The 26,115-nt window shown below is 43.2% G+C and overlaps 1 protein-coding gene across 1 annotated transcript in view; it reads right to left on the bottom strand.

Annotated features, from left to right (window-relative positions):
* ADAM12 (ADAM metallopeptidase domain 12) overlaps nt 1-26,115 on the bottom strand; it is a gene marked incomplete at its 5' end in the record, with an annotated part of 173,682 nt that overhangs the window by 64,522 nt on the left and 83,045 nt on the right. The window contains 2 exons of the mRNA XM_033066008.1: nt 8,191-8,267; nt 12,229-12,307. Of these exons, the coding sequence (XP_032921899.1) occupies nt 8,191-8,267; nt 12,229-12,307 (156 nt within the window). The remainder of the gene's footprint in view (nt 1-8,190; nt 8,268-12,228; nt 12,308-26,115) is intronic.

The raw sequence follows: 26,115 nt of genomic DNA, 5'->3' as shown, positions 1-26,115 counted from the left end.
GTTATGGTTCCTTTCTTTTTTTTTTTTTTTTTTGGTGTGAACAATACCCACCAGTCATACAGGACTGAGAATTTGAGGCAAATAAAATAAATCCATAGCTACTATTTCTCTCCAAGAAGCCTCTGTTACTCCTCCACCATTTCTGTGTCTCCCTCTCTAACAGGGTTCTCCCACACTCCTGAGTCAGCCCATGTTCCCAGAAACTTTTCTATTTTTCAGGAGCCTTTAATGTTAATCAATATAGTGTTTTCCAGTGTGGCAAACAATATATTAATGTGGCAAGTGGTATATTAAACTACAGATCCCCAATCAGAAATCATATAAAGACCCCCAAAGAAATTTTATCAAGTCTTTAAAACAAATCAGTGGGGTTTCTATCAGACAAAAGACTACCAGAATTCCCAGGATTATGAATGTTTGAAGGGAAAAAAAGCAATATGAAGTATTCAAATTTTAGTGTCAGGTGTCTAATTCTGTGTTTTCCTCAGTCCCAAACCTACAGATGCTGGAAAGTCAGAAAGATTTGTAAATGAGGCAGGCAGGAAAGGCAAGAGACAACCCCAGCCCTACCTGGAATGATCCCTCTGTCTTCTCCATCACTGGTAGCAGAGAGGGAGGGAAATATCCATCCCAAGAGCACTCCAGACATCAACTCCCAGGCTCCAGGCCAACTGGAAGCAGCTCCAGTGTGGTCCTGAGCCTGGCTTCAATTTGACTCCAGCTCTGCACAGGGTTTGGTCCCTGCTGGTGCCTGGGGTCAGCCCCAACCCAGCCACTGCACATCCCTGCTGATCCCCTGGACGTGGAAAATCACCAGGATTTCCTCCTGTGCTCCCTTCTGAGCCACCTGGGAACGTCTGCATGAGATGGGAGAGCTCTCCCCATCTCAAAAGCAATGAAAACATAGCTCACATCATTTCCCACTGCCAGGAATCCCTCAATCAGGGAAAGGCAATTTAATGGAATAATTCCACTTTTTAAACTGTCGATAAAATCAAATAGAATTTTTTTTTTCCTCTTAAAAAGGAAAACCAAAACAAAACCTAAAGCGAGGCCAGTCGTATTTCATAAATCAATGGGCTTTAGGAAATCTCAAAATATAAATGGGATTTTTCTTTTCCAACTTGTCAGCAGAAGCAAAGGTCCTGCCAACATAAACCATCAACACATACTTGTCTGAGAAATTGTGATGCTGAAGCAAAACTTGGCTGGGACAGCACTATATGAAACTATTATATATTATTCTGCTGCACTATACAGGGGAAATTAAGTAAATTGATAAACCTGAGATCTGTGAGTGCAATTAAACATTTGGTTTTAATGAAGCTCAAAGTTATACTCATTTCTAGACAATAACAATAAAAAAAGCTCTGTTATCACTGGCAGAGGAATGCAGATGTCCTGAGCAATTAATGAGAGGGCAATCATGCTAAATATTCACTTAAAGCCCGTCCTGCCCACAGACACTGCACCTGGAAACCTCCAGCTCCTTCATTCCACATTTAATGTTACAAATTCAGAAGGACAGGGGTTGATCCTACAGCTCTTCCATGGATTTCAAGGAGTTTTAGGTGAAAAGGCACCAGAATTGTGACCCTGAGCTGCTCAACAGACACCATCCCAGGGGGTGATCTGTGCACTGAGAGGGCATTTTTATTTATTTATATTATACATTCTGCATTCCCAGGGCTCTGTATAACAAATTCCCAGGCAAGTAAGCAGGCAAACAAACAAAAGAGGAAGAAAAATGAAGTGGTGAATGAGGAGTTCACTTCTAGGCTGTTTTAATAAGTTGCAGATGGATACTATGGGGATAAATGAGCAGGATGATCTATTGACTGTTTTTCTAATAGAGCTGATATTTAGATATTTTTCAAATGGTTTGGTCATTCCTTAACTTTAAAGGAGTGAGAAATACAGAGAATGGGAGTCTGGAGGCAGATGTGCTCCTGTCTCCACCACTGCCCCTGGTCACCTCTTTCTGCAACAACACCTCTAAAATGGAGGGAATTTTAGTATCCACAGAAAAATAACTATCTATTGATGAAGAGCACAATAGGAGAGCCAAAAATTCCCATTATCCTACTAGACTGCACAGCAGGATTCCATTAAAATAACAAATCTGACCCAAATCAACCAAGGGCAGCATCTCAAAGGGCAGTGGCAGCAGTAGCACATCTTGCAGGAGTGGTGGAGGTGTTCTCACCCAGACACATCATTACTCACAGAGCTTCTATTCCAGCCAGTGCCTTTCACAAACCTGAAAATGTATTTTCTGAAATGGAATTATGGCCAGAAACTGCTGCAGCACACACTTCATCCTTTCTCAGTGCAGGACAGATCTGTCCAGAGTGGATGCAGATCGAGCTGCAACTTTGATTCCTGGAATTCTGCAAGGAGTTACTTGAATGGGAAGAGAAAATGCAATTTTGTGTCCAGTTTTTGGGCTGCAAGGAGCAGTAACTGTGTTGTCAGAGAAGTGTCACATGTGGGTGAGGAAGGGAATGAGGGAAGGAAAGGAAAGGAAAGGAAAGGAAAGGAAAGGAAAGGAAAGGAAAGGAAAGGAAAGGAAAGGAAAGGAAAGGAAAGGAAAGGAAAGGAAAGGAAAGGAAAGGAAAGGAAAGGAAAGGAAAGGAAAGGAAAGGAAAGGAAAGGAAAGGAAAGGAAAGGAAAGGAAAGGAAAGGAAAGGAAAGGAAAGGAAAGGAAAGGAAAGGAAAGGAAAGGAAAGGAAAGGAAAGGAAAGGAAAGGAAAGGAAAGGAAAGGAAAGGAAAGGAAAGGAAAGGAAAGGAAAGGAAAGGAAAGGAAAGGAAAGGAAAGGAAAGGAAAGGAAAGGAAAGGAAAGGAAAGGAAAGGAAAGGAAAGGAAAGGAAAGGAAAGGAAAGGAAAGGAAAGGAAAGGAAAGGAAAGGAAAGGAAAGGAAAGGAAAGGAAAGGAAAGGAAAGGAAAGGAAAGGAAAGGAAAGGGGCGTTGGCATGGGTACCAATTTACATTTTAGAGCACCCTGCAGCAAAAACAGAGCCAGGAAAAGAAGACTCAAACTTGCCCATGCCAGTAAATGCCAGAAGCAGAGAGGATGGAGAAGGAGCAGGCTCAGACACCTGGGTAGGGGCCATCCCTCATCCTTGTCCTGGCAGGGTCCCTGTGCACCTGGGGGTGCCCTGCACACCATGGTCAAAGGCTGGACATGATGTTCATCAGATCACAGAGGTGACCCTGGGCCAGGAGCTGCTCCCCTGAACAGGCAGCCCACAGAAGCTGTGAAACCCCAGAAAGTGAATGGTTTCTAACGCTGAGCTCAAAATCCTCCAGGAGTTTCCTGGTCAGATAAATTACAAACCATGCAGGATGTTTACATGAACTCAAAGCTCTTCAGCAAGAAGGGAAAGCTCACATCCAAACCAGCGCTTTTCTCAACAGGGATTTTCTCCTAGCTTCACTTCTGGATGAAATCTCTTCTTCTGTGGGGAAATGATGCTTGAGGAGTCGTGAGGAATTTACATTTCTTTTTCTCACTGGTTTCCTACTTCCATTCCTTTTTTAAATAGTTGGTGTCTGGAGTGTCACATTTAAATCCCCTCTTCAGCTGCCTGTGTCTGGGCTGCAGTGAGTTCAGCCAGACCATTTGAAAAATGGTGTTGGCAGCCTTGGGTACCATAACTCTGCAGTCCCAGTAAAATGAGCATCAGTTCCACTCTGGGGCCTTCCCCCCATCCCTGTCCCTCTGGACACTGCATCTTTCAGCTGCTGCTGAGGCTGCACAATGACTGAACACTTTCTGTATGTGTGCCTGGGTTAAACACCTAACAACTGGGTAAAATATCTGAGGATATTCACGTGCATTGTGGCGTTTCAGAAGGAGAAAGCTTCTGGGACATTTCTATCCTTAGGCTCCCAAGGAATTTTTGGGATCACCTCTCAAGCTCCCCCCATCTAAGAGGTCCCTGAAGATGCTTTTGGAGCTGCACAATCCCATGCCAGAGTCCTCTGGACCAGGGAGGTTTGTGCCCTTCTCCAGGCTGCAGTTCTGGTGCATTCAGCACTCACAGAAAGTGATCAGGGAAAAATCATTCAAGTCTAAACAAATTTATCTCAGAAGATGTGAGCGGTGGCCACAGGCCAAAATTATTTGCTAAAAACTTGAAGAGGCTGCAAGCAGCATAAACAGAAGGCTTTTCCTGAGCACAGGAAGGAAATGGCTCAACTCCATGGTACCTTCACCTTCCCACAAGCTCTGACAGTCCAACTGGCTTTCTGATCCAAATGGACACACAAATCCTGATGAGCCATTGTTCCCTTTTCGTGCACTCAGCATTTCCTCTCTGCCACTCAGCTCCTCCTTCTCAGAGCAGCCAGCAGGATGCAGATTAAGGCATGATCATATTCTCCTCTAACCTGCATTTGAGGCAGCTCTCAGTGACAATCTCACCATTTCTGCCATTGTGCTCTACATGAGGTGAGGAGCTCGACTGTTATGTGTGTGAGGATGTAACAGAGCTGAAAAATGTGAGTTTGAGAGAGCTGAGCCTCCTCTTCACCTCTCACCCCTCCACCTGCCTGATAAACTTAAACCAGACCAACCTTAGATTTCAGATGTCACACAATTCCTCCTCCTCACATCATGTTCAGGAGATAAGAACACAACTCAACTGCTCAGCCACGGGGAGGGAAGACCTTGATGGCTGGGGGAGCTCAGAGCAAGGTTCCTCCAGCTCAGCACCTTGGCCAACAGCAGGAGCTCAGGGTGAGAGGTGAGAACAGAACAAGCAGCCCCAGCTGTGAGAGCAGCAGTGTCAGGGACAGCTCAGGCTCTGGCAGCCCTGCAGAGGCTCCCTGAGCTGCCCTTCCCAAATTGTCACCTCTTTTTGGAACCCACTGATTCTTCTTGCACTGATACCCACCTGTGACAGCTCCAGCACTGTTATGTGAATAAAAACAGTACTTTCCTTTGCTCCAAAGTTTCAGCTGATGTCTCCTAATTTTGTGGTTATGAAGAATGCTCAGTAATTGTCCCCTCCCCAGCGTGACATTCAACCTTGTTTCATCATTCTCCTTTCCTCCGTCATCTCCTTTCAAAAGTGACAAATCCCAGTCTATTTTCTCTCCTTGGATAAAAGCTGCTCCATACCTTTGATCACAATTTTTGCCCTTCTCTGTACCTTTTCTGGATATAATGCTTCTTCCTCTTCTGAGATGGAGCAGGGGAGGGGAAAACAAGAACTGCATACAGAACTCAATATGTGAGCGCTCTGTGGATTTATCAGCTGGTAATGAGGGTTCTTGTTTTATCCTCTATTTCTGTCTCAGTAATTCCTATGATCCCTTTTGCTTCTTTGACTGCTGCTGAGCACTCAGGCTTCAGAGCACACTGAAATGTGGAACCTATTCTTTAGGAGTAGTTTCATGTCTTTTAATGAACTCTGCTGATCTGGGGGAAAATGCAGAGCCCCTACCTATCCACACCTGGAACAATGCCCAGCGTGCCTGTCTGCTGGGAGGGGGAGGATATTGGTTCTCCAGGATTTCAGAGGGCTGACAGCATGCACTTCCTTTCATTAGATGTTTTTCAGGCACTTGAACCCCAGCTCCAGGCAGCAGCTGTGTGAGGTAGGTAAGAATCATTAAATGGATTTCACAGATGGAGAAACTGAGACAGAGAGATTTGTCTGATTCACTTAGAAACTGTCACAAAGCCAGGAACAGGCCCTGAAAACGAGACCTGGCCTCCCTTCCAGCAGCTGCTGCAAGTGAAAGGGCTGCTCCAGGGACTGTCCCCACCTGGGGCTCCATGGCCACACAGTGCCTTAAGTGTCTGCTCTGCAGCTTGGAGTCTTTATCCATGGAAAAAACAAGAGTTCCTGCTCCAGCAAGCTGGTGGAAAGTACATTATCCTATCCTACCCTATATATCTGTATCATCTTTATCTATATATTTAATCTAGATCATATATCCATGTCTGTATCATGTATCTACATCTATATCTATATATTTAATCTATATCATATATCTATATCATCACCTATATTTATATCATCATCTATATCATCATCTATATCATCATCTATACTATATATATCTATATCTAATCTATTTCTATCTATATCTATTATTTAAAGCTAGCAAAGCTGCCAGCAAAGTAAGCCATGAATTTCTTCTGGACTGTCCTTTTTTTGCAGCAGTCTAGTGGAAGGAGCTGGGTGAACTTTGATGTCCCTTCCAGCCCAAACCATTCTGTGTTTCTGTGATCAAGCACGAGGAGTTATTGCTGTCTGGAGTTGTTGTGTTGGGCTGTGGAACAGGTTTGGTGGAGTGAATCAGCAGGCACAGAACTCTTATCACAAACTGTTCTCACCCATGGACACTCTGTGTACCAACCTCAGCAGTGAAACGGGCACAGAAACTCAGATTTATCCTCATCTGATCTCCCACTAGAGCAAAACATGCACTGCAAAGGAAATTCCTGCAATTTTGTACTGAAAAAGGAGCTGCTCTGCTCCCCTGCAGGGCAGGAGCCTGATCCTGTCAGCTTGCACTTTGGGGACTTGTCTGCAATGTCAGGAAAATGTCCCTGCCAGCATCTGCTGCCTTGACATATCTGAACCACCTAAACCTGGGAAACTCTGGGAGCTCCACAGCTGTAAAGAGAGCACTTTGGAGAAGAAAGAAAATATTTCTGATGTGGAGAAGGGTATTTTCTCTGAGAGTGATTCATTTCCAGGTAGCTCTGGAACAGGGACATCAATGCAGACCCTGTCCCATTATACACATTTTCCTTGTGGAGCTAGCAACCTTTAACTAAAATACTGAGAGCTCTGCATTAGATTTTCAAACCACGGTTTTAAATTCAGGATATATTTTACAGTGAGAATAAATGCTGACTGTTCATGTAAAGGGTTTGTTAAACTTTTGGAAGATGCTGGATCCGTAGTGGAGCCCCTCTCTGTGTGGGAATGAGTCAAAAGAATCCCACCCACTACAAATGGGTCATTCCCAGAGGGAGAGGGGTCCTGGGATCAAACTCTGCTCTCTGTCCCAGAGCTCCCTTACAAAAGCCTTGACAATGCCACTACTGCACAAAATGCAAAATCAAGGGGAAAAGATTCCAGCTACTCCTGCTGTTTGTGGATAAATTAAACCCAGAAAAGGCTGAGACAGCTGGAAATCTGACAGGAAAACTGGGTTTTCCAGGGAGAATTCTCGAGCCAATTTACAGTTAATTACTGTGATTTGGAACAGCTCTGTGAGTAAATACCAGTCTCTGATTGTCCAAGTAAGAAAGATAATTGTTTCCTGAACTGTGTCCATTGTGTGCATGAAATGTTGTCAGCCCATTCCTTTGTCAGATTCAGAAGAGGTTTGGATTTCAGAGATAGGAATCTGCTACTCTGCTGTTAGCAGGCAGCTAAAACCCCAAAGCTGAGCATCTTACCTGCCACAAACACAATTACTGAGCTCCACAACCATGAACAGTCCCTGTATCATCCATCTCTGATTTCCAAAGCCACCTCTCCTCAGGATGGGGCTGCTGGACAGTGAGGGATTCCACAGCTGGCAAAGCAGTGCTGACAGCACTGGTGAAACAGCTTGGAGGACAAAGGGGCCTGGGAAGCCACTGGACACTGCCAGTATGAAAATGTGCCAATAAATGGGCACAGAGAGGGGTGGGCAGCAGGAGAGAAGGGGTTGGAAACCCCCCCAATTGTGTTATCTATTCTTGGTTTTTTCTCCTCACATAGAGGGAAAATGATTTGTAGGGATTCATCCAACATTTCAAAAAGAGATGAAATAATTTCTGTTGGAGAAGCCCTCTAGGATGACTGAGCCCAACCATCCCCAGCACTGCCAAGGCCACCAGTGCCTCGTGTCCCCAAGTGCCACATCCACATGGATTTTAAATCCCTCCAGGGATGGGGACAAACCTTTCCATGAGGAATTTTCCCAAATATCCACCCTGAGCCCAACCTGAGCTGTTCCCTCTCCTCCTGTCCCTGTCCCTAAATCCCAAATCCCCCTGGTGTCCCCTCCTGGCAGGGACTTGTGCAGAACCAGAAATTCCCCCTGATCCCCCTTTTCTCCAGGCTGAGCTCCCTTAGCCCCTCCTGGGGCTCCATTCCCTTCCCCAGTGTTGATGATCCAATAAAAGTCAAACCCAGCAGTCAGGAACTCAAACCTTGCTGCAATCCTGGCTCACCTGAGTCCTGAGCAGGCGCTGAGGCTGACGGAGGACTCGGGGTGCCCCTGGACCTGGCCATGGTAATAGCAGTGACCCTGTGGCAGGAAGAGAAAACATTTCAGTGCTCACAGATGCTCTTTGCTCCTGGCTTTCCAGCCCTTTTATTTCAAGGTGAAAGGAATGAGGGATTTGTCTTTTCAAACAAGCTGTGGGGCTGCTGGTAAATAAAACCAGCACTGAGAGATAAAAGAAGCAATGGGATGGATTCCACTGATTGATGGATGGGAAAAGATATTTGTCTTTACAAACTGTAGGTTTGCTGAGAAATGAAATTGGATCTTGAAAGATGAAAGAAACAATGGGGAAAAAACCATAAATTCCATAAGAATTAAGAATTAAAGGGGAGGGTTGTACATTAGAGGGGTATCTCAGGTATCAGTGTTGGGGAAATCTGTGCCTCTCAAGTACCTCAGCAATGGGGACAGAGAGAGAGAATTAGGATAAAAAGGGAGGCTGCATCTTCCAAAAATTTGAGAGACCCCAGGGAAATGCCCCATGGGCTCTCTAATTCAAGTAAAGTAAAAGGACTCCTCTGTCTCCTTTTTGGATGTAAACCTCTGGTGTTTGTGGATTCATTTTCCTGACAAAGGTGATTATCAGTTTCAGGCCACAGCATTCAGAATCACACTGCCAGACCTTTTCTGTCCCACCGAATATTCTCTGTGCTCAACAGGCCAAACAGCTCCTGAATGGAAACTTTGGGTGCTTTCTAAACCCCAAAAGGTTACAGGAGGTTTTTTGTTTAGTTTTGTGTTCTTATTTTTTAAAGGATCAAGAATGTTCAATTTGTATGACTGACCCCTTTTTTCTGTGTTATTTATTTAAAGCTACAACATTGAATATTTTATAAAATTAATCAGAAGAACAAATCAGCTGCTGCATTTTAATTCTTTCCATAGAGACCCCTATTTTTATCTAAGGACATTTAAACCTCTGTATCCCTATAGAAGGTAGCTATGTGAAAATAGAAGTATAACAGAGTCAATCCCTACCCTATAACTTTAAAAAAAAAACTCGCAAAGCAAATGAGAAGAAAGGGAGACAGGTTGGAAAGGAAATTTTTTATTGAAATATCCAACCAAGTATCTGCATGTTATTAAAAACAACCAAGAATAAAAGGGGTCTTCTATTTTGAGAGACAACAGTCCAATTTCATTTTGTGGCTAGGTTATTATATTTCTTTAATAACCCACTGCAAAACACACAGAAGGTTTCTAAGCACATCCACATATCTGTCTGGAATCAAGGCTAATTTTATTGTTGACTAAAGGTTATATTGCATTCCCAATTATGTGACTGGCTGGAAAGCAAGGATTGTGTCATGTCCAGAGTTTCTTTTCTCATGGTCCTTTGAATGGCACCTGGGAACTGAAAATTCTGCTGTAAAAGGTTCCTGATTAGTGCAAGGGAAATTATCAGTGCTGCATCCTGACAGTGATGTCCCTGTGCCTTTGTATGGGCTGGTTCATTATTGCATTAATTAACCTTTCCAGGCTGGGGCATGGTGTTCACTCACAGCAGATTTCTAACAACCACCTTGGTTTTGGTGGAGAAAGGAACAGTCTGGGCAAGATGGAACGATCCAGACAGGAATTTTCTGCAAGGAAGTTTATACCAGGAAAAATGTTTGTTTGGTTTCCAGCTCGTGAAAACAGAACAGCCAGCTCTGACTTTGTAAATACAAATCTCAGTGGCTTTTCCCAGTGGAAGGAATGACAGAAACAGGGTGAGAGTGTTTTACTCTTGGGAATTTTTATCATCAATCCTCATAAAGAGTCAGTAACACATTAGCAAAGATAAAGCCACAAGAGAAGGGAGGAAGTCATAGATTGAGTTTTTTTGGGGGTGATCACTTCAGTCACAACTGCCATGGATGCCAAAGCTGTCAAGTGTGGGTGCACTATTTCACTTTATTTCAGTTCCATGCAGCCAGCTGATAAAAGAAAAATCGATGCCTTCCCCCCACTCAAGCAACGAGTCTATGATAATATGCTAAATAAATAACAATATGCTAAAACCAAAAATAAAATAGGTTTATTCTCATTGCTTAAAGCAAGCATGAGCAGAGGTGAAGCTCAGAGAAAGAAATGTTTGGGTTTGAGCATCAGCAGAGCTGAGCACAGGCCCAGTGAAATGGGAGGGGAGCCAATATCTCACCCCACACAGCTGCTGCTGTGCTCCAGCTGTCCTTATCTAGGAGTGAATGATGGCAAAGGGCCTGATTTCTTTCCCTCTCCACATACAACTTGTCATTTTATTAACTCTGAGCTCCTGGTTGTGGCCCATTTCACAATTTCTCTGAGATCCAGCTATGTGATGCCAAAGTTCAATATCAAAAATGTAAACTTATCAGAGCATGGCCTGCAACAGGACTGGGAGAAAATTGATTTCTAGCTCAGTAACTCCACTGAATTGCAGGATTTTTTTTCTGCTATCAGATCTTTTTATTCCTGTAAACTAGTACATAAAATGGGTGACCCCTTAAAAACAAATAATTGCCAAGGCTGATCCATCATACTTAAAACAGCACTCCACCCTTGCTTGAGATATTTTAATAAATAGCAGTTTTTGACAATTTTCCAGGTGCTATAGATTGAAAAATAACCTAGACCCTGACTTGTGTGCTGGAGAACTGCCCAAGTGACAGCTCCACAAAGCTGCCTTGCTTTGACCTCCAAGCAGAATTTGACTAAGCAACTTTTCAATGGGAAATCGGATTAGGCTTCATCTCCAGACTCTATTGATGTCCTCAGTGAAGAAGAGATATAAAAATAAAATCGGAGCCTTATCTTTTCTCAACCCTATTGCAGCATTTAATGAAAAATGAATTCACTGATTTCTCTCTTTTTCAGGCAGCAAAATGCACTGTCATTATTAATCATGACTTACTTTGCCATTATGCAAACAGATATTGTATTTTAGCAAGGAAAACTTGTCATTAGCTGTACACATGCTGCTGTTAACTCAGGTAAATCTCTAAAAGACTCATGTGCTTCATTTATTTTCTTTTGCTTCCTTCAGGAGTCTCTGCAGCCTTCCTGCTCCTGAAACAAATGACTATTTTCTCCTGAGCTGATTTTGAAGGAGATATGAGCACCCAGCAAAATGAAAGGGCTGAAAGCTTTCAAAATGATTGCTTTACTTGGGGTGTCTGCAGCCATAATGAAGATGCTTTTTCAGAAATAAGATATTATGCAGAGAAATAATTCCTTCCCCTGATCCCAGCAAAGCCCATTATGGATGGGAACACAAGGCATGGTGTCTCTGCTGGCAGTGTCAGTAAGTAAATACCACAACATAACAAATACTTTATGGGACTTAGGCAGATTAAAAGATAAGCTTTGTAATTAAAATGGCTTGCTGCATTATTTCTAATTAAGGCATTCATGCTGTCAGAGGACAAAAAGCATTGCTGCCTTAAGGGGTTTTTATTTGTAAAAAGCAGGTTTTCACTGCTGATTTTAACGAGCCATATTTTGTATATATCCATATTTATACATGTACATAAATATACACATGCATACACACAAATACAAGTATAAAGTACTTCCACAACACACTTATGGCCTGGATTTAAAAATAAACCCAACCAACACCATCTCCCAAACCCCACCCACGAATTCCCCAGTGAGGAAAGGCACCCAAACCTTCCAACCTCTGACATGAACTTTTGCACTCTGGAAATCAGATATTTAGGGTTTTTTTCCCCAAGCAGAACCAGGGCTTTTCTCCAACCCTGCTCAGCCATGACTGCTGTAATTATCAAATTTTAATGGCTCTACTTCCAAGAAGCTGATAAAAAATGTCACAAATTTTAAAAGTCAGATGGTTGAAGCCTTTAAAGTCTGCCTCTAAAAGTTCATGTGTAGGATCAGAGCAGTCACAAAGACACTGAAGGCAACAGTAAAAAAAGATCACACGTTGAGCTGTTTCATCTCAGGGCTCAGATGGTGGCAGAGAACATTTTTATTTTACTGTAAGGATTGTCAGCCTTACCGTGTGGTTGCGTGTGAGAACCACGTCAGTGCCATCCTGCAAATAATGGGTCTCTGTGAAGCCTCTGGCCAGCAGGCCCCTGGAAAAAAAAAAAACAGAGCACATGGAACATTGAGGCCACCTCACCTTGAATTTCTCCTTTAGCTGTTCTGTTTGAGATAAGGATCAAAGCCAGGCATTAAGGATTCAATGACTACGGGGAATAAGGGAAAAGAGAACTCCAAATATTGGAGCTGCAGGACATGAACACTTCCTGTGGTAACTGTGAATAGACTACAAGTTTCCAGACTGTTTTCTCTTCCAAATGAGGACTCTGTGCCAGCACATTTCAGTGTTGAATCTTCCATGTAATTTTCAACACATTTTAGGTTAAATGGGAAAGCTGGGGTTTAGAGTATTGTTAAGTAATGGTGGTTTGTTGAAAAGGAAAATGTTTTCCCCTGTGTTCTGTATTTTCCCATCTAATCTGTTGTATTCATCAGCAAGTGGCCACCCAAAGATTAATTTAGCACTTGGTGAGTGAAACAAACTCCTCCTACTGACACTCCAGGGAAAACACTCATGAACATCACAGAATTTACAGCACTGGATTTATCCTGATCATCTGAAGGGATATTCACGAATGGAAATGTAAGGATTGCACAGGAAGCTATGCAGGATCATGTCTGGGATGAGGCACTTTGTTCCCATTCTCTCCATGTTTCCCCTCCTGCCTTTGGCAGTGAGATAAAAATTTTGGATTTGCAATTGTTGTTTTCCAGGAATCTCCAGGGAGGGGTATGTGCATGAAAACTTCTCCTTTTGTGGGGAACTCATGGAAGAAGGAAAGCTGCATCTGCCTCTTTTTTTTTTTTTTTTAAAAAGAAGTTTTGCTATTGATCTGTTTCCAACTCCTTATCTAAAGAGCATTTCTAACAAAGGCAGAAGGAGGAACACTCATTCACATTTACTCCTAACCTAGGTCTTGAGTTGTGCTCCTCATCACAAACACCCTTGAGTTTTGACAAAATTTCTGGTGAGCTGCAAAAGCACAATACAGAAGGAGCCAAGAGATAAATGTGTCACCATCACCTTCAGAGAAATGGGGAGTGTAGAATATTGAAAATCCCTGGCTCTGCATTTCACAATGCTCATTCTGCTCCATTTCAAAGAGGTGTTTCTCCCTTGGGTTGTGCATTTGAACAAACCAGGCCCTTTCTTTTATTTAAAGCTGGTGAATGCTGCACCCTTGCAAATGTTGTGGTGGGAACCTTGCACAGTCATGGTAAACATTTCTTGTGTTTTTATAAACATTATAACTGGAGCATAAACACACATTTAATTTTCATTACTGATTAATTTGCATCACATTAACATCCAGTGGCTCCATCAGGATCTGGTTGTGCTAGGAACTCTACAAACACTTACTAGGGAGAAAATCCAGCTTCAAAAACCTCTCTTGAAGTAGAAATGAAAAAAAAAAAAAGGGAATTAAACTAAAAAAAAAAGACCAAAAACAAAAAAGAAAAGGAAAAAAAGAAAATAAAGAAGTGGCAAGACAAAAAATGAAGCCCCAACACATTATAGTGAGCATTCAAGCAGGGATTCTCACATTTAACTTTTAAATTTTTCAGCTTGTGGGAAATATTAGCATTTTAATAGATATGGAAAGTTAAAACACTGCAGCATTTGGTGGGTTTGTAGCAACTGGATCTCAGGCAACCACCACACCCAGAGCAGGATTTGGGTGCCCAACCAAACTTTGTGTTGATTCAGATACACAATAATAAATGATAATAAATACACAATAAATAATAAATACACAATAATAAATGATAATAAATACACAATAAATAACAAATACACAATAATCAATGATAATAAATACACAATAAACAATAAATACACAATAGTAAATGATAATAAATGCACAATAAATAACAAATACACAATAATCAATGACACCAAGCAGCTGCACAGGGACAGCCGTGGTGCCTCAGAGGACTCTTGAGTGCAGTGGTGATCTCACCTCTTGTGCCTGCAGCCCCCACAAACCCTGCTAGGAACAAAGTGGGCTCTGTCCAGCAATCATGGGATGGTTTGGCTTGGAACAGACCTTTGGGATCTGCCAGTGCCACCCCTGCCATGGGCAGGGACACCTTCCCCTCTGTCTGGTTGCTCAGAGCTCCATCCAACATCCCTTGGGCACACAGGGATCCAGGGGCAGCCACAGCAAATCTGGGCACCTGTGCCAGGGCATCACCATCCTCACAAGGAACAATTCCTGCCCAAAATGCCATCTAAACCCACCCAGTGTCAGTTTGGAGCCACTCCCTTGTCCTGTCACTACTCACTGTTGCAAAAAGTCCCTTTCTGTTTCCTACTGTCTCATTATCACAAAGAGCAACTGCTTTCATAATTATTATTATTATTTATCTAACTCTGCTAAGTTCTGCACTCAGCAGGCATTAATTGCCTTTGTAAAGGCAAGATGTCATCACTGGAGCCAACAGAGTTTTGCTGTGCACTTTTTTTGGAAATGGGATTTCATCCAGGACAGGGAGTGAGTTTCATTTAATGGCACAAAGTGCAGGTAAAAAGTACAAAGTACAGGTAAAGGTAACAGATGTGGCAGAAGGGCAAAGTGATTGAGCAACACACTTGCTTTGTGCTCTGCTGTTTCCAAGGTGTTTGACAGCAATGATGATAAAGGTGACCTTTCTGCTGCTGCTCATTCTGCTCTGAGGCACAGATTTAGAAAATACTTCAGAGATCCATAGGTTTGAATACCAGAAGGGATTTGTGATCAGCAGCCTGCCCTGCTCCATTACAGGGGTCATTTGACCTGAATTTATCTTTTGCTACAATGACAGGGAGGGAACCAGATCCATTTTCCTACTGCAAGGAGCCCTTGCCTGGATCTCCCATGAAGATGGAGCTATCACAAACCTGGCAGGAATTTAACCAAGCCCAGCCTAAAGTCACTGCACTTTGTATCTATTTTAACTGTGCCAACATTTGGTTTGCAGCCACTGGGTTGGATCTCATTCCCTCACATCAGAGCTTTATTTTTGTTTGAGTCTTCCATGGAAAGTTCTCCCCACTAAAGTGAGGAAATGTAGCAGGTAAAAAAACTCCTGGTGTCAACAATGTCTCTGTCAGGATGAAAGTTTGATAGAGATTCTAAAATACTGGCTGAAAGTAAGAATTCCCAGTGTGAGCTGTCAAAGACTGGTAAGAGCACCAAGATGATGGAATCCCACTGTTGGACTATCCCAAAGAAAGCAAGGAATGCTCCAATGTGGAACACAGAGGTGTGGCTGCCCCTGGATCTCTGGAAGTGTCCAAGAACAGGTTGGACATTGGGATTTGGAGCAGCCTGGGACACTGAGAGGTTTTTGGGATTTAAGGTCCCTCCCAACCCAAACCATTCTGGGATTCCACGATCTCAAACAATGGAAATGTCACATTCCACCAGGAAAAGAGAACAGCTTTTCAGGAGAGTGCTCCAACCCTCCTTCAGTTTGGTGACTCAGACATCAGTGCTGCCACATCTGTGCTGGTTCCAAATCTGAGAATGAGCCAGGGAAAGGTTTTCTCCACGCTGCAGAGGGTCAGAACCTCTGAGACACTGCCAGGAAGTCCTGGCAGAGAAAGGAGTTTTATCCCCACTTGCAAAATGTCCAATATCCTAAAAGCTGTGTGGCTGGGTATGTAGGTTGGTACCCAGGGACAGCAAGGCATTTCTTGACAGGTTATGAAAATGAAGTGTAACAAACACTGAAATTCCACCACGGAGTGTGCACCACTTCACTTTGCAATTATGGCAATAATGTTCCACATACCAAACAATCAATCCAGCATATGTATCTATTAGGTAATTCAATTACCTTCCAACCCCCCACCAAAGATATACAATATAATGGATTGATTTACATTTCTGGTTTTGACCCAGAGTAAAGGAGATTAATAGAAGAAAGTAAATTAATTTAGATGGCAAGCTACTTAACCTAATTGGATCGATGTAATTCTGAAAGAGCAGGGATCAAAATAACATTAATGTATCATAGGGCAATTCATCACCATGTCTGGAGCCTCAAATGTTCCAGCTACAGTGCTCAGCAGTAGCAGATGATTATCAATACTTTGCCCTGCATGAAGAGACAGAAACAAACGCTATGAAGAACTGCATCAGCTGCTTGATGTGATTTTAAAAAATCAGCTGGAACAACACTACAGCTTTCTCACTGGTGCTCCAAAGATGCAGAAGTGCAATTCTTGAGCACAGTTACTTAGGAACTTAGTCTCTGTGTTCATCAGCACGGTGATTTTTTCACATCTCACAGGATCCCAGGATGGTTTGGGAAGGAAGGCTCTGTAAAGCCCATCCAGTTCCCCCCTGCCATGGGCACAGACACCTTCCACTAAACCAGGTTGTTGAGGATCAAATTTCTCAGAGACAAATGAACAAGCAGAAGCTTCCATGGACCAGAAAGATAAATTTTATGCCTCCTGATCTCTGACAGACACAGCTCCCTCATCCTCTGTAAGGCAGTAGAAAGCTTCCATGTCAGATTGCTGAAACATTTTCAGGTGTCAAGAAGTAACCTAAGCCTCAGAGAATATGATGAATGTTATTTAAAGTTCTAATCCTCACCTTCCTGGCCCCCCACAAGGTGAAATCTGAGGTGGTTTCTTTGGGGAGGGGAAAGATGTCCTGGTTCAAGCACATCAGATTTTTTTCCTCAATCCATTTAATGACAGGAGCGGTAATTTAACACACTGCCTCTCACTTGCAAATGAGAAAATCAGTCTCTGCTCTCCAGGCGCCGATATTTTATTTCCAAAGGTTATAATGATATTTCATCACCCAGGGAGAGTCAGACAGACAGTCACAGGAGTCAGAGATGGAAAAAATCTAGTGGATCATACAGAGGACCTCCTGGAAGCCAAGTGTGCCATAGATCAAACCAGGTTCTGCCTCATGGAGCTGCAAATGTCAGGAGCAATGCTGGTGCCACCACTTTCCAGGGGAGATTACTGTGCATTCCAACAGATGTTACTGTCATGATGCATTTCCCAAAATCCAGCCTTTTCCAGCTTTTCCTAGCCCACTCCTTTCACCAGCTGAGACAATTACTTTCCTTCTTGCTGCATCTGTCATTTACATGAGTGCAGATTATTATCAAATTGTCCTTCAGCCATCCAGGCACCAAGTACAAAATACCAGGCTGTAAAAAAAGGACAAGAACTGTGCACTTTTCATGTCAGTGCTGCTCAGTAAAAATCTCAGCAAAATCATCTCAGCAGGAGCAGACCCTGGGTTTCAACATCAGAGGCATGCCCCCTTTGGTTCCCTGGTTTCTCAGCAGTGAAGGTGCTGTGCCCTGTTGAGCTCTGGAGAGGAACATAACACTCTGTGTGCTCTGAGGGTTGATTTTCTGCTTCCCCTTGGCTCTGATTCACAGCTCTGAGCAGTCACTCTACTTTAGGAGCTGCTGTTTTAGGAAGAATAAATGTTCTTGTAGAGGGTGGCAGAGCTGCTGTGCCCTGTGGGACAGTGCCAGGCAGGGCTGGCTCAGGGGGACTGCTCCCACACCTCTGTCTTTTACTCTGACTTTTTACTCTTTTTTGTCCTTCCCAATGACCAAGTGTCTGTTTTCTCCCCCATTCAAGCACTGCCTCACTCTGTTTTACAAACTCTTCTGAAAATTCCTCTGGTGATGCATTTGAAACCTTTCCTAAATCTGGGGGAGGCACAGAGACTCAAACAGGCAGTTATAAAAAATGTCATTTATTCTGCCTGCTGACACCAGCCTACTCCATTAATTCTTAAGCATCTCAATTCAGGTCATTTTGACCTTTACACTGAAATTAGTTGTTATTTCTTCAATTGCTGCATTTTTTACCAGGTACATCCAGAGCAAATAAACAAGTCTGTTAAACCTGCCTCTGCTGTGGAGGTCTCAGTGCAAGCACTCACAAAGATGATGTTCACAGAGGTGTTTTTCAATTCTTCTTTCTCATTACAATGTAAAAAATGAGTTCAGCATGGGTAATGAGTTTCCCATGCACAGGTACCTAACACCATTATATTCACAAAACCATCTCATATTCTTTAAACACGCCACATTCTTTCCCCTTGTTTAATTATCTGAAGTGATTTGAACTGCTTTTGGACATTTTCCCATTGAATGTCTCCATAATATCCTATCTGCCACACTCCAGTGTGCTGCCACAGAGGGGCTGCAATGTCATAATTGAAGAGCCTGAGAGATTGAAATTTGGGAGCTTAATTAGCACAACAATTCAGAGGAAAAGAGTGGAGTAAAATAAAACTATAATAGCTGAGAAATCAACCAAGCATCCCAGGTTTCAAGAGTAACTCTGTGGTAGCAGCCTGCAATCTGTTTCACATGGTCAGGAGATAGAGAATTTGAGCAGATCATACACAAGATTTGGAAAATAATCTTTGTGCTTGCACCCTGTCCTTTTGATGCAGAAAGTCATATAATCCTGTTCCCACTGGTGCCCATGTTAAAATATATCCCTGGGATGAGTGGAATTGTGCCTGGCACACTGAGAACCAATTCTGACAAACCCATGGTAGAGGTGAGAGCCATGGGTGGGAGCAGGAACTCCCATCCTCAGCTGGGAACAGGGAGAGAAGAGGGACAAACCCAAAGAGGGACAAATCCAAAGAGGGACACATCCAAAGAGGGACAAATTCAAAGAGGCACAAATCCAAAAAGGGACAAACCCAAAGAGGGACAAATCCAACGAGGGACACATCCAAAGAGGGACAAATGCACCTTTCAGAGCCTCCAAGCACCCAGTGTCCATAACTCAGCACTCTCAGGTGCAGAACAGCACAGTCCAAGCCAACAAATCTGCACAGCTGAGGCAGAAATGCAGCTCCTGGCTGGCAATCACCCAGAGATTAGAGCTCTCTTCCTTCCTGACTGCTGGGCAGATAATCCATGAGCTTCACCTCCCCAGAATTCAATAGGCAAAGACTGAAATTAAATCCAGCACGTTGGTGGCCTCCTGTGCTGTTCTGGGCCCTCAATGCACATCCCCTTCCATCACTCATTGTCACATTTTTGTCACCTTTTACTTGCCAAAACTGTAGCGTTTATTTACCACTTGAATTCCAAAACATTAATGAAGAGACTGCTGCTAACCAGCGTGGTGGGGAAAGCATAAAGATAAATAACATGTTTAGAGGTAAAAACAAATTATTTCCCTAAAATGGCTTAAACCTGGTCAAGATGTCCAGGGTGCCCTGATGGGAGGGTTTAGGTGACCCTACACCTCAGATGGGATTGAGAGAGGAAACAACATGTGGGGGAATTGAAGAACAGCAAGGTTCACTCTGAATCCACAAGAGAGCTCAGACACAGCAAAACTTCTCCAGCAGGAGAGGGGATGGCAGCACTTCCATGGTGGAGCTGATCAATCTCACACATCCCCAAGCCAAACTCACAACTGGATGCCCAGCATTCCCATGTTAACCTCAAAGACCTCCTGACTGCCTTTCACTGTCCTGTTCTGATCTACCAGAGCTCACAGCACCTCTCTTGGAGTTGTCCTGCTGAGGAATATTTCATATCAGCTCCCTGAGCTCCCCTGTGTGCTGCATTAACAGAAATCCTGTCACTGGTTCAGCTGAGCTGGGTGCCATGAAAAATAAACATTTCAGGAAAGGCTCCAGAACAGCACCAGCCACAAATTGCTGTCAGCATCAGAGAGGTGCTGGTGCTTATTGGCTAATGGATTTTTGAGGGGAAAACACAATCCTGTACATGAGGAAAAGCCTGTAGGCTGCCTGCTTTGGGGACACTTTACTGCTCGAGCTACATTAAGTGGTTTCAACTTCGGGTAATGGAAGTGGCTTCAGTGAAACCCTGAAGCAAAGTGCCAAAAGTGAAAACATTCTGCTGGAAATAACCACTGAACTCCTGCACCTCTGAAGTGTCTGTGGCAGGAATGGGCTGTGCTCCCTGCAGCTGAGCCCAGACCCATCTGTGCAGTTCTGGGTTTGGGTGGACTAAGGACTGACAGGGCTCTGGAGCTCCTGCTGCCCTTCCAGGATCTGCTCCTCACAAGGCAGGGCTGTGCTTGCTGATGAAAATCACAGTTCCCAGCGTTATGCTTCCACTAAAACTTGTACAAGATAATCTAAGAGCTTTTTGTGACATTCTGATCTTGCCTGTGCAACGTTGGAGCTGCAGATGCAGGAAATTCTGATTAAACCAAGGCTCAAAAGCCTCCCCAGAATCACAGAGATGTTTCAGAGGCACATACATCACAAGTGGCAGTCATGATCTTTTTGATGCATTATTTTCCAACATCCCAGCACTGCCTTTCATAAAACTAATTCTTCCTAGGCCCTGTAACACTCCTAGGATGGCATATTTTCAGTCAGTAGTAAATTTGGAGATACTGGGCTGGAAAGCTGTCAAATTCTATTTGAAATGTCTCAGTTAATTAAATATGTCACTCGTAGCTGAGTAAAATTATGCTGCTGAACAGATGTCACTGGGCAAGCTGTCTGACTGTACTTGCATCTGAACATTTTCAGACTGCTACGGAATTCTGGTTGTAAGATCCAAGAAAACTGCTCTTAACACGGAAAATTTATAAACATAGAAATTTAAGTAAGTCCAATGAAAAATCAGAACTTATTAAAACAGAAATAACAAAATGCAAATAGTGCTGTGGGATTACAAAAGGTTATTGCAAGCATCTGCAATACTTTAATGGAAGCCAAGCTCCCACAGTAATGAAAAGTCAGAGAGCCCAAGTTTATCCTTAGACTCCAACCAACAATTCCATCCTCTCTGTACCTTATTCTTGCTTTGGAGTGTTTGCCTGTAGGCTTGCATTTGCATTTTTAATCTTAAAGAAGTTTTATTGCCATTTCTGCCAATTTGTTAAAACATGAAATGGCATTTTTGTTTTTAACTAAACCCACAATTTCCTCCTTGCCACCAGCACAAACCATTTGCTCTAAGCAGGCTGTGCTCATATTTCACTTGCAGAATTGTGGACTTTTAGAGATAATGTCTTCATTTTGCCTCACTGCCCCTCTCAGTAACCTTTTAAAATACTGGGTGAAGAGGGCAGAGATCACAAGGGGATCTTTGTGTTTAAATCCCAAACCTATAAATCTGCTTTAAAACTCAGTAGGTGCAAAAGCCCTAAAATAAGCTGCAGGTTGTCTGACCAAAGGTTCAATATTCAATATAGGACCAAAATTCCTATATTCTGACTCCTCCACTGGCCAGTAGTAAGGATATCTCATGAAGAGGAGAAACATTCAACATCTCCCCCAAATACACTCCTGCTGTGCTCTGAATCCTTTATGAGCCAGGGATCAATGCAGGATGGAAACTGAGATGAAACACAAGCTCACAAGGATGTTCTCAGTGTCTCCTGCCACTCTTCCTTCCCAATTAAAGCAGTGACTTCCATCAAGATCAATTAATTTGGCTGCAGCTCTGTGCTCAGGCTCAGGGCACAATCACAGTGTGCAGTGCTCTGGAGCTGCTCCCCTGGAAAAGGTTTTGATTCCAGTGCCCAGCACAGGTTTAGTGGGACAGAAAACCAGCCAGGAACATCCCCACTGTGCCAGGAACATCCCCACTGGGTGGTTTTGTTTGGAGGCTGCCTGGGGATGCTCATGTGGTTTTTTAGGGTTGTTCCTACCTGAGCAGGCAGAGCTGTGTGGGACCCTGCCAGCTCCTGTTAGCACCACTCCCACCCCAAACCCCAGAGCTGCTCTCTGCCTTTGCAGCAGCACATTTCTGGCACAGAGCTGTCACTGCATGGTGCCTAAACCACTTAGACACATCCTCAAAGACAGGAGCTGCTCCCACCCACCCTCAGCCCCTGGGCAGGGGAGCCCACCCCAAACTCTGATCAGCTGCTGGAATCTGGAACTTTGGTGTGCTGGGAAAGCCTGGAGGGATATCTCAAATAATACCAGGCTATACTCAGGAGATCATGGCTGATTTCCCTAATTCTGCTTCAAGGTATGACTTAAAATTAGGATGAGGTGATTCAAAACAAAACCATGGGCTGAGCTACCAAGCAGTGAGTGAGTTTATAGGGTGGAGGCAGCTGAAAGGATGAGGGTTGAAATGTTCCTCCCTCCTTTCTCTTTCTTACCCATTAATTCCTACATTCCCTGCATTTTGCCTTAACCTTTCTTCATCATCTCTCCACTGCCTCTCCTTTTCCCTGCATTATTCCCTCCAGCTCTTCTTTCACCACCTCTTGCATGCTGAGGTTTATTGTTAAAACATTTTCCTTAGTGCATAAAAACACCAAAAGCAACATGACCACACTGGTGCTTTTCTTCAAGGAGCCTGAAACCTGTGGGTACCACAACAGGGTGTGAGGCTGGCACCTGTCAGTGCCTAATTCCATGAGATGTGGCATCAGTGGGACCTTTAATGGGGTGACACCGCTCCCCACCCAGGCCAGGCTCCATGCTCGTGTTTTTCAGGCAGCACAGGAAGAAAAACCAGTGAAATCAGTAAGGGCAAATTAGTTTTTAACAACTTTCTTTGCTTTTTCACCTCTCTCTCTGCTCTGCACTTCCCCTGAATCTAATTCTGTGACTCTGCCATGTGTCAGAGCCCTTTGTGAGCAAATTAAACCCATCAATCCAACAGCAAAGGACTGCAGGGGAGCATCAGAGCAACGCCTGTGGCTGTGCAGAGGTGAGGCAGGGCTGCAGCAGATGGACGTGGGAAGGAGGGACAGCAGAGGGCTGAGCCATCAGCATCCTCCTCCTCCTGCACTCACAGACACAGAGAAACCCCACAGCACCAGCTCCCTCTCCTTCACTCATTTAGGAGCTGATGAACGTCAGCAGCACATTCTGACTCCTCTCTGCAGGGAGGATTTTGGTCCAAACTCGCTCCTCACCCACTCTGGGGCTGCTCTGGAGTCACTGCAGACAGTGAGAGAAGGATCAGACACCATCTTTTAGTGGTTAAGACACAAAATTATAATTTTCTTTTCAATTCCAGGAAGTAATTAGTTTATAATAACATTTAACATTTAGTTGCTGACAGAGATATGACACTTATCTTACATAAGTCATTTTAATTATTCCTACTAACCAAGACCTCAAAAATATTGTGCAGTCTGAGCTAACAATGCCTTCCCAGATATTTTTGGTTCTACTGTCATTTGAAAAATTGATGCTTAGAGCATCAGCATTTATCAAGCTCATTATAGATTTCATCCAAATGACTACAGATAATTAAAAGTATGCTTCATTTTTATTGTAATGTTTTCCCCCCTAACACTGCAAACTAATTCCGTTGTTGCTCAGGGTTTTAGGAATTAATACAGATTCATCTGCCAGAAAATGAACTTCCACAGGATTATAGGCAAACTATTCATACACCCAATGTGAGTGAAACATGCAGAAATTATATGTGCACACTAATATATTCATATATATACTTTGGACTGCTATATGCATTTTCACATACATTAAACAGTCTTAAAAATTTATTGTTAATTGAGAGAGAGCTGCAGACTCTGGGGTAACCACTCCCTGAAAATCAGTCTTTTCTAAAGCAAGTTGGACACACAAAGCCCCTTCAGAATTTTATTTTATGCTTACATTTATCTACTTTAATATGAAATATATACACCTGGTGCCCCATCCTCTTACATCACACAGATTTATTCACACTTAAATGAAGCAAGTTTATGCTGACCTGAGAAATCCTGGCAGCCTTTGCTTTATTTTGTGTAACTGTGTGAAGGAACAAAGCCTTTGGGAAACTGTTCAGCAGGATTCTGGAGAGCCCCAGCTGAGGTTTAAGTGATGTATTGAAAGTTTTCAGTGATGTAAAACCCTTCAGGAGATTCCTGAGCTTGCTGTGCAGTGGGAACTGTGTCATGCACAAGTGAGAACCAGGATTGCTGGATAAATGTAGGGCTGTGTTTCCACACAGAAGTGAATTAACTTTTTTTTTTTCCTATTATTCATGGATCAGTTACATCTGTCATACCTGGAACTGCTATAACTTTTGTTAATAAAGCTGATACAAAACTAGGAAATTTATAGGTTTTTACTGCTTCTGAAGTTGCAGTATTTAGTACAACCCTGAGTTTGACTGGCACAACCACAACACAGAAATCTGCTTCATTTTAGGAACCTTAACACTACTTGAATTAATTAACCTCATGTATGATCCATTTTCCTTGGCACTCCCTTATCACCAAGAGCTTTATGTTTTTACATGACTTTCCATGTTACTTTGAAACTCAGATCACCTATAAATAGCAGTGGCATTAAAAAGCAATTACAGATACATGCCTTTTTAATGTCCCTATTATCATCCACACTGGCAAATCAGAGAGATAATATTTAATGAGACAGACACAGAAAAAACTCTCCTGATTTAGTGTTAACATCCACATGAAGCAGTGCTAGCAAGGGGTTGCTAAGGCAGTTTCAGACTGAAATAAGAAAGGAAAGGAAAAAAAAACATAATGAGAAGCATCTGACATAAATATTAGGAAATTGATCTATATTTTATAAAGGCCATTTTATCCAAGACACTTTAGGTTTCCTCCCACTCACAGAATGGATTCACAGTGAATAAACCCTCGACTCATGAGGATATTTCACACGCAGATTTGGATTTTATGTAAATTATTTAAGTATGTTTTAGGAAGTTTGGGCAGTGATGTAGAAATGTTCCCCTGCCTGCACACATCAGTCAAAGAAATAACACTCATCACCGAGGAATTCAGCAGGGTAAAAGTTTTGCCAACAGCCTCAAGACCAGACTGCAGCATGGAAAAGATGAGGCTGTGTGATCCCATCCCTTCAATTTGTCTCCTGCTGATGACAGGAGGAGAAGGCAGAGCCTTAGCCCAGGCTGTTCCCAGAACAGCACATTGCAGAAACCCCAACCCAGGGAACCTGGGACAGATGGGAATGCCATCATAGCCAAGAGGAAAAGTTGGCAACCAAGTGGGATCTCAAATGAAAGGTTGATTACTTGACAGGGTCAGACTTTTTTGGCTTTATCTCCTGGTCATTACCAAAGCTCTCAGAATCAGCTTTCTTTCATTTGGGATACACTCAGGCCAGGCATGTTCATCCATGTTTTGGTGTTGGACAGGATCAAGTGAGGTGAGAAATTGCTTTTAACAAGAGTGAGCTAGAGAGACAAAAGCTCTGCAGTAAATCCCTCCAAAGGAGCTCTCCAAAAGAAAACTTTGAGATAGCATGGGAGAATCATAGAATGGTTTGGGTTGGAAGGGACCTTAAAACTCATCCAGTGCCACTCCTGCCATGGCAGGGACACCTCCCAGTGTCCCTAGTGTCCAACCCCAATGTCCAACCTGGCTTTGGGCACTGCCAGGGACCAGGGGCAGCCACAGCAAATCTGGGAATTCCATCCCAGTCCTGCCCACCCTCACAGGGAACAATTCCTTCCCAATATCTCATCTAAATCTTTTCTCTTTCACTTTAGAACCATTTCTCCTTGCCTTAGCCTCAAGGTAATCAACATATAATTATCCAGTGCATGGCAAGCAAAATAAAAATTCTCTTTGCTTCCTCGCACACTGCTGAATTTTTACTCTTTAAATGTCCAAAAAGAGACATAAAATGTGCCACACCTAAAACAAAAAGGGTGATTTTTTTTTTTCACTTCAGCTGGGTCAATACTCCCAGGGAAATGAGGTTGTTTAATTTGGTGAGAGAAGTTCCCCTACAGCTTTTCCATGCAGAGAAGATCACATTTTATCAGAGCTGGGACACACCGAGGGGCACGAGGGTTTCCAGCACTGCCAGCTCCCACTGCCTGCTCCACAAAGGTTACAGAGGAAGCACAGAGGAGGGAGCTGCCAGGTTGTCAGGGA

This window comes from Catharus ustulatus, chromosome 8 (assembly GCF_009819885.2).
Source record: "Catharus ustulatus isolate bCatUst1 chromosome 8, bCatUst1.pri.v2, whole genome shotgun sequence".
NCBI classification, from domain to species: Eukaryota; Metazoa; Chordata; class Aves; order Passeriformes; family Turdidae; genus Catharus; species Catharus ustulatus.
This window is presented reverse-complemented; position numbering and strand designations above follow the sequence as displayed.